At 50.5% G+C, this 14,465-nt stretch overlaps 1 protein-coding gene across 1 annotated transcript in view; it reads left to right on the plus strand.

Annotated features, from left to right (window-relative positions):
- The window catches only part of FMNL2 (formin like 2), a 123,531-nt gene that overhangs the window by 91,035 nt on the left and 18,031 nt on the right, over positions 1–14,465 (plus strand). The window contains 4 exon segments of the mRNA XM_051810154.1: positions 2,108–2,201; positions 9,148–9,222; positions 12,706–12,816; positions 13,927–14,076. Coding sequence (XP_051666114.1) covers positions 2,108–2,201; positions 9,148–9,222; positions 12,706–12,816; positions 13,927–14,076 — 430 coding nt within the window.

Raw genomic sequence — 14,465 nt, forward strand, 5'->3', positions numbered from 1 at the left:
TGGGGAAGCCCTGGCACAGGTTGCCCAGAGAAGCTGTGGCTGTCCCTGGATCCCTGGAAGTGTCCAAGGCCAGGTTGGACGGGGCTTGGAGCAACCTGGGCTAGTGGAAGGTGTCCCTGCCCATGGCAGGAGGTGGGAGTGGATGAGCTTTAAGGTCCTTCCAAGCCAAAACATTCTGGGATTCTGTGATTGAGCTGCTGAAGCCCCTCAGCTCTGTTGCAGTGCAGAGAAACCCCCCTGATAATGAGCAGCTTAACATGGGATTTTCCTGAAGAAAGGGAGAATCTTCCTTAGAAATGTTATCCAAGGATCCTTAGGTTTGAATTTCCTTGGGAGAAGGTTGCATTCCTGTCCTGGGTCAGGTTGCTGTGCAGCCACAGCCATAATGTGATTCCACAGTGCAACTGCTGGCTGTGAATCCCTGTCCCTCCTCTCCCACACTTGTGATCCCAGCAGCCACTTCCAGCAGACCCTGGAGTTCTCAACCTTTCCTGGTCTTACAAAACCAAACCTGGCACAGACATTTTTCCAAGGAAGGGTCAAACTGGGGGCTGAGATGACTAAACAAAACTCTGTGTGTGTTTACAGGGCCTTGGCTTAGGCTCTGGGCTGACAGAGCACAAACCTTGTCCTGGTGGAAACAGGGACATCCTTCCTTTCTTGTAGTCAGCCCTAAGTCAGCAAACACATGCACAGATAAATAGGAAGGACATGGGAAGTTTATTATTTTTAAATCACTTTTTAATCACTTTTGTGCCTGGAAATCAGGTGGTCGAGGGACAACCCCAGTTTTCAGTTTTGAAACAAGGAGGTTATTTCGATTTCTGTTTCTAAAAACGTTGCTTTAAAATGTGACTGAAATAGTCTGAGGACAAAACTGGGTGTTAGTGCTGTTCAAAACCCCAATCTGTGTTTGGTTCAGCCCCATAACTGAAGAATCCAGAGGTCTGAGTGCTTAGGGTGGGTGAGATGTGCCAAGGGGAAGCAGCAGCTCTGGGGATGGGATGTGGAGCTGATCCCATTCCCACTGTGGAGCTGAGTGGGCAGCAGGTGGAGAGGGACTGAGGGGACTCCATCTCCTGGTTCTTCCCAGAGGGATCCCACAGACACAGCTGGAACTGTCCTCTCTTGTCCCCATTGCACCAGAGACCTGGGAATCCCTCTGATCCCAGAGATCCCCTCTCCCCGCCCCCACAGCCCCTCACAACCCACCCTGGGATGGGATATTCCTGAAGATCCACACAAGAGCTCCTTGATCCTGTCTGACAGAACCCCCCTGGATGAGTCAGCCTTGAACATGACCCGTTTAAAATTTCCTAGGGAAGTGAACATTTTATGTGGTTCCCAAAGATAACCCTGACCCTTTGAAAGCCAAAAGGTATTTCTTGTTCTGTAACATCTGGTTTGAGACTCTGCTTTGGCATGAGACTAATTTTATGTGTCTGCATGGTTTGACTCTGCTCAGAGCTCAGCTGGCCAGGAAATCTTTTGCTTTCCACGAATCCCGTAAGGAAATACTGTGGATTATTTTCCTTAGGGTAACACCCAGTTTGCTGCATGGTTTTCTCTCAGTGATCTGGTGTTTTCTCTCTGTGGCAGATTGATTTCTGATTTCTAGGGAGAAGGACGTGCTGAGGCATCCTGTGTTCCTGCAGTGAACTCTGTGTGTGTGGCTCTGAATAACATAGAGAATAATTCAGATTTGTACCAGGAAAAATGCAGATTGGAATTATGTGCACTCCCCTTAAAAAGTGGGATCAGAGGAGGCCAGTTGGGGTGTGGGAATCTGCCCCCCCTGGGTGTGTGCAGGGGAGTTCTCCAGGAGTAGGAGCTGTCAGTGATCTGCCTTTCCCAGAGTTCTGCAACTGCCTTTTTGCTTGAGTTTCTGAGTTGTGGTTTCAATTCCTGCATGTTTTGAGCAGCATTAAACAGGGGGAGAAGTGCATGATCCCGGGAGAGGCCGAATTCCCTGGATCAGGGACGCTCGGCAGGTTTATTGATTCAAGGGGATTAAAACCACAGGGGGTGAAGCTCCATCTCCCACATTCTCCCACAGGTTTGGAAGCAGGTGCTGGTCACTGAGTGCCACCTTTTCCTCTCTCCACAGGACAAAGGCCCTCGTCTTGGAACTCTTGGCAGCCGTTTGCCTCGTCCGAGGGGGACACGAGATCATCCTGTCGGCCTTTGATAACTTCAAGGAGGTACCTTGGCCCAACTCATTTAATTTGGGTGTTATTCCCTCTCTGATTATTGCCTGGAGCTTTCTCATCCAGCTAAATTCCCTGGAGTCAGGGTTTTCCATGAACTACAGGCTTTCCTTGGAGGTGCAAAGCAGCTCCGTGGTGACCATTCCATTGTTTTTGTGTCTGTGGGGAAGAGCTGTAACTCCAACAGGGCGAATCCAGGCTGGGAATTTGAGCTCCCTTTGCTCAGTCAAATGATGTCCCATGGTTTTAGGACATTTTGAAAGCTTGACTCCAGTTGCTCTGTCTCTGGAACAACCAGGAATGCTGGGTTAGATCTCCCATTTCCAAAGCCATTTCCACAGGCCCTTGAAACACAAAGTTCCTGGATTTACCCTCAGTGGGAATTTTGTCTGTGTAGAAATTACAGAATCAAGTCTCTGTCAGTCACAGTGACTGCTGGAATTCATCCAGGAATTCCAGTTGGCTCAGGTGTCATTTATAGGTGTATTTTCCAGTTTGCACACAGTGATTTAAAGGATTTGGGAATATTGTGTGAGGGTTTGGAAGCACTGGGAGGGGGAAGCAAGTCCTAGAATGCTGCTGTCTTAGTTTCCTTTGGATATTGGCTATATGTGTGGGGTTAATATCAAATTAAAAAGGAATAAATTAGACTTTCCAGCTCCAGAATTGTTGGATTTGGTGAGTCCCAACTGGACACAGGGTGTGTTTCCTTGAAGCTGTAAGTGGGTTAATGCAGATGATCCAGGAGCCAAGTTGGTAATTTTTTGGTGTTTTGTGTTTGAGGAATAATTTCTGACCTCGGAAGGATTTGCATGTTGTAGATAAATGAGGGAATTTTGGAGGTGCTCAACATCATCCAGAGCAAAAGGTTTGAGCCACCTCCAGCGTGGGCCTGTTGTGGAAAGCTCAGCTCTGCAAGTCCAGGCCTGTCCCTCTGGGTGTGGGAAGGTTGTCCTGAGGACAGAGGGAATGGGAACAGCACTGCTGGGAAGTGGAAGTTGGGTTGGAAGTGTGTGACCACGGAGAGAGCCTGGCTTGGGGTGACACCAGTGGGAGGGGCACTCAGAAAATGGGAATTGGGGAAAGGTCTGGGGACCTTCAGTGCAGGCAGAAACTGGGAATTATGGTTTGGGTCTTCCCTTGGTTGATCTGTGTCGTGTCATGTCTTTGTTTGCACCTTTGGGAACCCAAGGGATCAGGAGGCAAATGCAGTGGGATTGTTGTGAAGAACAATTTGAGAGAGGGGCTTTCAGTGGGGGAAAAAACTCTGCAAATGTGCAGATCACAACGTTGTTAGTCCAGGGTTAAATTCTCCTGGGTTTTCCTGCTCTGTTAGGGAAGGAATAGGGCTCAGCAGGGAGGGATTGGGGATAAATAGTGGCTGCAGCCAAATCCCACTGGTTGGGATGGTCTGTGAGGCTCATTGGACACCTCCCAGGGAAGGGTGTGGAAACCCCAGGTGCTTTCTTACCTTCCTGGCATCCTCAGTCAAGGTTTTGCTCCTTCATGTCCTTCCAGGTGCTCTGTCATCTCCTACTGAGACAAATATTCCCGTGGAACCCATTCAGTTTGTGTGGAATTAGTTATTTATTCCATTCCTTTGGGGTCTGAGCAAGTGCTGGTGGAACTGTCGGCTGTTGCAGGTTAAGTGAGGTCAGGGAGGGGATTTACCTTCCTCAGTTCTGCATTTGGATGCTCTTCTCTTTCTCAATTCTACATTTAGATGCTCTTTTCTTCCTCAATTCTGCATTTGGATGCTCTTCTCTTCCTCAATTCTGCATTTAACTGCTCTTTCATTCCCCAGTTCTGCATTTAGCTGCCCTTTTTACCCAATTATGCTGCTTATTTCTTGCTCTGTGCTGTTGTTTTCCACCTTCCTCCTGGGCAAGTTTTCAGGAATGGTTTCAAGTTTTCACTTTTATTTTATAAACCCCTCGAGTTGCTGACAAGTCAAGTACCCAGCTTGTCTTTCCAGCCCTGCACATCCAATTCAAATTGCTGTGAGCTCCATAATCTTTGTGTGGCTGCTGTAGCTCTGCAGTTCAGGGCTGCCACGGTTCTTTCATGCCTATTTAGGGCAGATTTGACTTATTGAATTAGATCTCTGCCACTCCATCTCTTTGCCATGAAACAACTTCAAAAGGAAGCTGAACTCCTGCCTAATGAAATCTAATAAAGTCAGGAGGGAAAACAGGATGTTTAGCACCAAGTTCTGCTCTCGTTTCCATGGGGGTGAACATCAGATGGTTCATCAAGCTTTGAGCTTTGCTCAGATGGAAACGAGGGCAGGGTTTGGTTCTTGTCAAGGGAGATTTTTCAGTTGAAAATGGAGACCTCAGAGCCCCTTCTGGTATCTGAAGGGCCCCCAAGGAACACAGAGAGGGATGGTCATCAGGAACTGCAGCGGCAGGACACAGGGAATGGGGTCAAACTGGAAGAGGGGAAATTTAGCTTTGATATCTGGAAGAATTTCTTCCCTGGGAGGGTGGGGAGGCCCTGGCACAGGTTGCCCAGAGAGGCTGTGGCTGCCCCTGGATCCCTGGAAGTGTCCAAGGCCAGGTTGGACGGGGCTTGGAGCAACCTGGATACTTCCAGGGATGGGGCAGCCCCAACTTCTCTGGACATTTGCTGCTCTTGAATACCTGACAGGTGAGGAGAATCTCAGTCCTCTCACACATCACCTGGTTATGGCCATGAATTCTGAGCCCTCAGAGGTGTTTGGATGCTTGGGAGTTGGGCAGGGAGCTGGAAGGTGGGGGCCCTGCACACAAACCCCATCATGCCCCTCCATCAGCTTTCATGACACTGAAGGGGAGCCAAGATTGTCCAGGCCTTGCTTTCCACAGGGCTTAATCCAGAGTCAGATCTCCCTGCTGGAATAATGAATGGCAGCACTGCAAACAGCACTTCTGAGTTATCCTTGTGGACCAGCAGAATAACCCGTGCTGGAAAATGTAAATGCAGTTGTTGTTTGTTGGCTTTTGAGAGTGACTTAACCCTGCTGTGGAGAAGTAAAAAAGGTATTTTAACCTAGTAAGTATTAAATAACTGTTTGCTTGACCAGAAACTTAATGGGAAAACAGATTTTTTTGTTCTCCTGCAAAGTGCAGGAATGTCAGCACGGGGAAGGCAAACAAAGTGTCCCTGTGGAGGGTCGTGGGCCGGCGGTGGGAGCTGCTGCTCACACTGGGCTCTTGTGGGGGACAGAAAGCCAGCATTGTGCTGCTGGACAAAGGGGCACAGACAGGAGAAGGGGGCACAAAGGCTCCCAGGGATTTTTGGGCTGCAGATCCATCAGGCTGTGTGTGACAGCACACCCTGTATGGGCTGGGCTCGTCCACACGCTCTGTGTTTGCTCTGCCTCTTTCTCTTGGAGGACTCCAGGAGTTACTGGAGGAGGAGGAGAAGCTCAAAACAGCCTTTGGGGGGTTCATTTTAACATTGGCACTGACAGAACTTGTCTTGTATTGCAAAGCCTCTCCTATAGTTCAGGTGTTTTAAATTTGCTCCATCAGAGGGTGATTTTCCTGCCTTGGGGTGCTGAGTTCACCTCGAGGGAACTGCAGGTGTTTCCTGATTGGAAAGGACCTTAAAACTCATCCCATCCCACCTCCTGCCATGGGCAGGGACACCTTCCACTCTCCCAGGTTGCTCCAAGCCCCATCCAGCCTGCCCTTGGACACTTCCAGGGATCCAGGGGCAGCCACAGCTTCTCTGGGTAACCTGGGCCAGGGCCTCCCCACCCTCCCAGCCAGGAATTCCTTCCCAACATCCCATCTAACCCTGCCCTCCTTCACCTTAAGGCCATTCCTCCTTGTACCAGGACAGTCCTCCAGATGTGGAGGAGTTCACAGTCTGACAGCTGTGTCTCAGAAATCCTGCCTGGATTCACTGCCCTCTCCATGTGGAACACGCTGGCTCTGCTTGTGGTGACATTTAGTTACAAGCTCCATTCTCCAGCAAACTGAGGTGGTGGTGTGAGATGAGTGTCTGAGGTGGGAGGGTGATGGATGTGCTTCTACCAGCCCGGGGTTTCACCTTCTGCCTGACACTGCACATGAGAACATCTTCAGTTTTCCCAAATCCCCTTGTCTGCTGCTCCTTGCCCAGGTTGCTGTTCGAGGTGCCCAGAGGGGTTGTGGACTCCCCTGGATCCCTGGAAGTGTCCAAGGCCAGGTTGGATGGGGCTTGGAGCAGATTAGGATAGTGGAAGGTGTCCCTGCCCATTGGAATGAGATGGGCTTTAAGGTCCTTTCCCCCTCAAACCATTCCGTGATTCTGGAGCATCTTCCAGTGATCCGGCCCCGAGAGCGGGAACAGCGCGAGGATCATCGTAGTTGAGCTTTGCTCTTGGGTGGTCTGGATGGGAACTGTGTGACCACTGCCAGGTGGATATGGGTGCAATCCTCACGAAATTTTTCATAACAGATCCTTTTGCTTCCTTACGGGCTTGTGTCGTGGCTTTGTAACGGATCCGGGCTGGATTTCCTTCGTTAGCACCCGGAGAAAGGACCCTCCGTGGGTGGTTTTCCATAAAGCCACATTGTTCTTCCAGAATGACGTGGGCTTAATGGGACCTAAAGTGGGCTTTTTCACAGCCTAAGCAGAGACAGAGGGTTTTTATAGCTGTGGTAACTCGTTTAATCTTGCTTCTTACACAGAATAAAGCCAATAAAGGAAAGCTCTGCCTCTCCTCGGCCCAACCGTGCTTCCAAATGACAGGCCTCGGGAATTTATTCCAATAGAAATGGCAACATATGGTTTTATGTGGTGGGATTTGATTTCAGCATTCTCCTTGGCTTTGGGCCAGTCTTCAGGCCGGAGGCTCCAGCTCCGGTTTCACTCTCTTTAATCTTCCAGGATAAATTATATCATTTCGTGAAAGTCAGTTCTGCTGCCTCCTCAAACACACACGGCCCAGCCCTGACTCATCTCAACTATCTGGGAGCAGCCACTGAAAGCCACAGGTGGTTGTTGCTTTTCCTCTTCCTCAGCTGCTGTATCCCAGCCAGGCAGAGGCTGCTCCAGCCTGGGATCTGCTCTGCCAGGGCACTCTGGGTTGCTCCCTGTTTAATTAGTCAGCCCTAAATGGCTCCGAGTTGTTTGTGTCAGCTTTTCTCATCCCTGTGGAATGGTTTGCATTAGATTTCCCAGAAATCAGTCCTTCTGGCTTTACTGGTGAGGGATCAGATGCACCATTGTTCTGTTTGGTTCCACAGTCCAGGGTTTTGGTTAAATCGGCTCCGTTTTTTGTGACGTGGGTACAAGAGAAACCGTGGAATCCCAGACTGGTTTGGGTTGGAAGGGACCTTTAATCCCACCCCATTCCACCCCCTGCCATGGCCAGGGACACCTTCCACTAGCCCAGGTTGCTCCAGCAGGGAAAAACTGTGTGGGATATAACACAGAGCAGTTAAAGAGTGATGAAGGAGAGGGTTCCTGGGGTTTGCTTGGAGCAGGGGTTGGATCCAGCCCAGCCCACGCCTCCCAAATCCAGTGATCCCATGGAGCAGCTGCTGCCTTTGATCCCTGCACTGCCAGGGGCTTCCTGAAACTTGGCCACATCCCTTGCCCTGGGTTTTGCTTGGAGCTGCTCTGACCATCAATGAGGTGTGTGGGGGGTTTGGGCTTTGATCTCCCAGCAAGGCCATTCCTGATGCTGCAGGGAGGCTTTCCAAGGATTGCTCCTGAAGAAAGGCCTGGGATTAGACTGGAGATTCACAACCAGGAGGGTGGTGATCTCCAAACTCCCCCAGCCTTTTCCTGGGATCCCATCAGACAGGTCATTTGTGCTTCATCAGAGTATTCCTCCATCCCAGAGTGGGTCTGGTTTGCTCTATTTTAGACCTTAATGTGTGTTTTTTTGGGGGTTTAGTGGAGCAGCCCATGGAAAAGTGTTTAATGCTTCACTTTCATGCTGTGGCCTGCAGAGAGAGATGAGTCCTTTGGGTTTAAAATCAGGATAATTTGCTTGAGCAACAAGTGTAATTTGTTTCTCATGAGGTTCATGCTTTGTTGTTTGAGGGTTTATTTTACCTGGTGAGGCTTCAAGGTTCAGCTGCAGACACTGAAATACAACTTCAGCAAGCCAAGGGCTCACCAAGGGTTTTGTTCCTCAGCAGAAGGGAACTTTCTTTCAGTCCTCCACATGACTGGAATCTGTTTTTCCAGGACCTTTAAGGTGAAAACAGCTTCTTTCAGAGCTGCTTCTGTCCCTCTGAAAACAGGGAAGCTTAAACCTCCTGCCATGGGCAGGACACCCATTAAGCCAGGGGGCTCCTCGAACACTTACAGGGATGGGAAGTGTCTTTCCCAAACTTATTTACTCTTTTGTGGCTTTTTGGGGATTACTGCAGATCATTTGTGTGCTGAGGGAAGCAGGACTGAGCCAGAGGAGCTACTGGGAATATTAAGATTTCAGCAATATCCTGAGAGCTGCTTTATCTTAGATCTTCTTTCTCCCCCAGATTGCTTTTGTTTCCTGCCAGCAGCCCGTGCTACAGCTCTGCAACCCTGATTGTTACACTGATGTATTTTCACTCCTTGTTTAGCCAGGGATAATTTTCCCTTTGTCTTCCCTGTAATTTGCTTTTCTTCCTAATTACATGATATTACAGTGAAGAGCCAGGAGAGAGGCTGAGCCTTCCCTGTGGCGTGGCCTGGTGCAACTCTTACACTCAGAATGATGAAATTTGTGAGGGGAAAAGACCCACAAAGAGCTATTTTATGATGGTATCTATATAATAATTGTACCTGACTCCTCAGACTCGCACTGCAGGTGTTGACAGAGAATTGCTCAGCTGGATTTTTTTGACGAAGAATATTTTCAACCTGGACAAAGGGGTTTTGAACGAGCAGAAAAATCTGCATTTTTAATGTTTGGGGTTTTTTTGCCCAAGCTGTGCTTGACCAAAGGTGTGGTGCTTTTTTTTTTTTGTAGGTGTGTGGGGAGAAGCAACGCTTCGAGAAGCTCATGGAGCACTTCAGAAACGAGGACAACAACATAGACTTCATGGTGAGTGGGATTGACCCTCAGCAGCTCTCATTCCGGAGTTTCCTGTGCCTGAGCTGTGTCTGCCTCCTGATCCTGGGCCTAAAACACCACAGCCCAATTATTTATGTTCCAAATGCCTTTCATTTTTAGCTGCCCATTCACTTTTCCTCCCGAAGTGCCTTGTGCCACAGTGAAGGTAAGAGGGAAGTGGCCCTTTGTGCTCTTTCACAGCAGCTTCTGCAACATCCAGTTCTGTCCCTGTGCCAAAATCCTGGGAGCCCCAGACAGGGAAGTGTGGGAGAGACTCTCTCCAGCTGCTGCCTGTCCTTATCTGCTGATAAATATAGCAGTGGCTTGCACCACTTTTGGTTCCTCAGTGTGCATCTGCATGACTTTTTCACCAAACCCACTTCCCCTGGAGCACAAAGAGGGAACAGGGAGAGGGGAAGCTCTGGCTGGCACAGGCACCAGCACGTTGGCATCACGTGGGAGGCTGTGGCAGGGAGGATGTGTCTGCTACCAAAAATACCTCTATATCTGGTTTTTTAACTTGTGCTTGTGTGAGAAATGGGAGAAATTAAAGTCTTGTATATTTAATCAGGGAAAATCTCCCTTGCGCTGCTCCTGCTCAGGGCTTGGATCCCGTGTGGGCCCGGCCTGAAGTGGGAGCAGAGCAGGAGGAATTCCCACCCCAGCTGGTTTTCTGAGGCCTCTGTGAACCATCTGTGATGCTTTAAACCATTTCAGTGCCGAGCTTTGTGTTAAAGATCTTTTTCTGCCAAGAATTAGGTGTCAGAGCACCCGCTGGGGTGTTTCCTCCAGGCTTTGAATGCTCTGTGTCCGTGGCTTCCAGGGGGACAGCAGGATAAAAAGGAGGTGGTGTGAGTGAGCCAGGATGGCAGATTTCTTGGATTTAAAAAGAAAAAGAGAAAATTACAGTGATCCCTGCATTTTAACTCCAATTAACAGCTGCTCTCAGTAACTCTGACGCATTGCATTGGGTTTGTTCCTTATTCCTGCATCAGTGTCCCTGCAAGGACAGGTTGGTAGGCACAGAAAACATGGAGTATTTAGTCTGTAATATAACAGAAAGATTTTTCAGTCCTCAAATCCCAACTCTCAGTCATTTTTTTCCATGCTCACTGGGAGGGATGATGGAATTTGGGGAGTGGGAGGGAAGCAACCTGAGCCACCTCGCTGGAACTGTGGGGTTTGTCCACTTTTTAGAGAAAGAAATCATCTGTTAGAGAATCCCAGAACCATCTGGGTTGGAAAAACCCTCTCAGACCATTTAGCAGGACTGCCAAGGCCACTACTGACCCATGTCCCCAAGTGCCACATCCACAGGGATTTTTAAATCCCTCTGGGAATGGGAACTCACCACTGCCCTGGGCAGCTGTGCCAGGGCTGGACAGCCCTTTCCATGGAGAAAATTTCCCTTAAATCCAACCTAAACCTCCCCTGGAGCAACTTGAGACCATTTCCTCTTGTTCCATCATCATCACCTTCATTTAAGATGTTAAATGATGTATTGTAAGGATGTAACAGGGAATCTGCATGTGAGTGTCCATACAAGCCTGGAGAGCTGGGAATATTCAGCATCCATGTGGGCAGCCTGGAAGAAAATTCCCTCCTCTTCTCATAGGCTGAAAATTGCATTGAGATTTTCTTGAAAAAGGATGAATATGTTTTTTTTAGGACTTGCCCAAATATAAACAAAATCTGCATCTTTGGGCTGCTCCACCAGCCACGATCTGGAGTGTAGGACCAGCCTGGAGCTGGAGGAGAAATTCCTTAGTTGTGTATGTAAGGATTTGGGAAAAGAAATGAGAATTTGGCCCTGATGTTGCGAGAGCCACAGCAAGGATCACAAAAGCACCCTTGGATAGGGGAGTTTGGCTCTGGGGGAGGCACAGGACAGCAGGGATCAGCTGGAGAAGGCTGGGAGCAGCACTGGGAGGAACCAGGGTCCACCACAGCAGCTGGAAAGGGTCCTGAAAAGGCTTGAAACCTCAGCTTGGGTTTCCAGGAGCATGGATTGGAACCTGGATTTGGGTTTCCAGGAGCATGGATTGGAACCTGGGTTTGGGTTTCCAGGAGCATGGATTGGAACCTGGATTGAGGTTTCCAGGAGCATGGATGGGGTTGTTCCTGTAGGAGGTGGGGACACACCAAGGGCTGTGAATAGTCCATTCCAGGAGCTCCTGGATGAGTTTTTAGACCATCCTTCTTCCTCTGTTCCTTGGTGTTGTCCCTCTTACCAGTCTCACAACCCTATTGAAGTGATTTTGGAACACAGAGTGGTCAAAGCTGGTCAGGGCCTAGCAGGGAATCCAGTGGAGCTGTTGAGTGACCTTTGAAGTGTCCTTGTGGTCCCAGTTCCTCCAAAGCTGGGACGGTTTGGGTGGGAAGGTTTCATGGCATCCCAGTGATTTCTGGGAGCTGCAGCTGGAAGGAGCAGCTCAGGACACCCCAACCAGCCCTGGGATCACAGGGCAGATCTGCCCCCTTGAGTTTATCCTGTGGGCCAGATCACAGGGAACTGGCCAAGTTCCAGTACCAAACTGGTCATCCAGTCCTCACCTCCTTCAGTTCTTTCTTCCCACCAAATGCCCCAGAGCTGTGGGGTCTCCTGGAGGCTTTTCAGGTTGTTTTGATTTTTGCTGCCTCAGGTTCCTTCTGGAGATCTGGGAGGTATCCCAGTGACTGTTGGGAAACTGGAATGATCCCTGTTGCAGCATTGCTCACAGGATGAGGTTATGTCCTTGAGAAACCCAGCAAGGATGAGGCAAACCCTGTCTTGGGGCAGCTTAGAGGGTGATGGATGATCCCCAGGGAGCTGGGAGAGGGCTGGGGGTGCCTGTGCAGAGCAGGACGAGGCCTGGCCTTACATTCAGGGGAAGGACAAACTTTTTGGGGTTTCTACCCCAATTCCTTCCGCTCCACAGGTTTTCTTGGAAAGGAAGAGCCTTTGCCTTCCTTTGGCTGTGCTGGGACATGTGTGGATGCCAATTCCAGTGATCTGATCCTCAACCCACAGCTTTGGGAACGTGCTTTGGGCACCCAACAAAGCGCCTTTTGTGCGAGTCCCGTTTCCTGAGCTGGGGGTTCCAGGCCCCACATTAATCTCACTTTTCCAGGCAGTTTGAGGAACAACATTGTTTTCTTTAGAGCTCGTGTGATGTCTGCTCTGGCCCTGGGAGCTGGCAGGGGCAGCCTTCCCGCTCACCGGCACGCCGGGAAGGTGGGCCTGGAGACATGACTCAATTCCTGGAACTCGCGTTTCCCTTCATCCCAGCAGACAAAATCCAAGCACTGCCTTGGAAATAAACCCTTTCAGAACAGCAGCTCATGGTTTTCCCCTCGGAGTAACCACAAGGAAACGTGGTCGTGGCCGTGTCCGGCCCTGGAGATCCCGCTCTGATCCTGGTCCTGGAAAACCTGTTCCGACCCCGGTGTGGGGCTGTGGGGACAGCTGGGGGTCACTCTGTGTTGTCCTTGCAGGTGGCCTGCATGCAGTTCATCAACATCGTGGTGCACTCCGTGGAGGACATGAACTTCCGAGTGCACCTGCAGTACGAGTTCACCAAGCTGGGCCTGGACGAGTACTTGGATGTGAGTCCCACCCGGATCTGCCCCCTCCAACACAGCCCCAGCCCTGAACCCCCCAAACCCCTCACCCCAGGGCTGTTGTCCCACAGTCCCTGCTCCCAAGGCTGTGTCCTGGCTGTCCCGGGGGGGCTGTGACTGGAGCCTCCCGGCGGGAGGGAATTGGGCTGCAGCCAACTGGAATTACAGCCTGGAGCTAAATGTGGAGCTCTGCTTATAACAAAGGGAGGATGAACCACAGTCACCCTCGCCCTGCCACGTCCCTCAGGGCTGCTGGCCTCAGGTTGGCCCTGGCTCAGGTGCTGCCAGGGCTCCTTCCGTCTCCAGGGGTGGAAAAATCTCTCCTTTGGGTTTTCCCTGGCAGCCAGACGGGCTCTGGTGTCCTGTGGGAAATGCTGGGTTTCAGAAGGAAGCTGCTTTTGTTTCCCTTTATCTGTTTTCCATGGAATCACAGGCTGGTTTGGGTTGGGAGGGACCTTAAAGCCCATCCCATTCCACCCCTACCCTGGGCAGGGACACCTCCCACTAGCCCAGGTTGCTCCAAGCCCCATCCAACCTGGCCTTGGACAATTCCAGGGATCCAGGGGCAGCCACACTTCCCTGGGCATCATTTTTCTCCCTGTCCCTGCTTTTGGGAACACACCCAGGAAAGCAGTGCTTGTATTGACTTGTCCCTGCTGATTTCTACTCAAGAGGGAGGGATTTTGGGGTCTGCAAGGTGTTTTTGGACATGGCAGCACCCACCACACGTGTGTTTGGGCTCTGGGGGTGGCACAAGCCCTGCAGTCCTTGGGGGACCAGACAGAGCCTTGCCAAGAAACCACGGAGGAAATCATGGAATGCCAGAATTGTTTAGGTTGGAAGACCTTAAGGATCATCCAGTTCCAACCCCCTGCCATGGGCAGGAAAGCCATAATATCCTCTAGAACAGAAGATGAGGCGCTGCTTGGCTTCATTTGAAAGCTCTGGATGTTTGGTCTTCCAAAAATGACTGTTTATCACTTATGACCCCAGATAACATTCAAATCCCACGTGTTTTCCTGGGTGGGGGAGGTGACCCGAGGTCCCCCTGCCCTCCCAATTCCCAGTGCCACCTTTGTCCCCTTGGCTTTGCAGAAGCTGAAGCACACGGAGAGTGACAAGCTCCAGGTGCAGATCCAGGCCTACCTGGACAACGTGTTCGACGTGGGAGCTTTGCTGGAAGACGCCGAAACCAAGAACGCGGCCCTGGAGAGGGTGGAGGAACTGGAAGAGAACATTTCTCACGTTAGTACCACACCTGGGCACCTTGGTCTCAGCTCAGAGGGACGTTCTGGGAGGTGGGAGCACAGGCAGTGCAGGGCCACAGCCTCTGGAGTGAGGTTGGAAAAACCCTGGGACTGCTGTGCCTCTGGATTGGGGGATGTTCAGATGTTGGGTGTTCCAGATGGAGTCACTTGGCACAGGAGTTGTCTCAGGAGCTGAGAATGCTGATTTACATCAAAATTCCCAGTTCCTCAGCAGGGCAGGACGTAAATAGAGCAGAAAACCCTCCTGGCTGGACCTTGGACACATTGCTGGGCTCAGGAGGGAAGGGGCTGAAAAATAGGGTTGTGGGGACCCTCAGGGTTTGCTCAGTTCAGTGTCTGCTCACACTTTGCTCTCCCAAACCTTGG

The sequence above is a fragment of the Manacus candei genome, unplaced genomic scaffold (assembly GCF_025592945.1).
Source record: "Manacus candei isolate 608988 ecotype Guabito, Panama unplaced genomic scaffold, ASM2559294v1 h1tg000077l, whole genome shotgun sequence".
In the NCBI taxonomy this organism is placed as follows: domain Eukaryota; kingdom Metazoa; phylum Chordata; class Aves; order Passeriformes; family Pipridae; genus Manacus; species Manacus candei.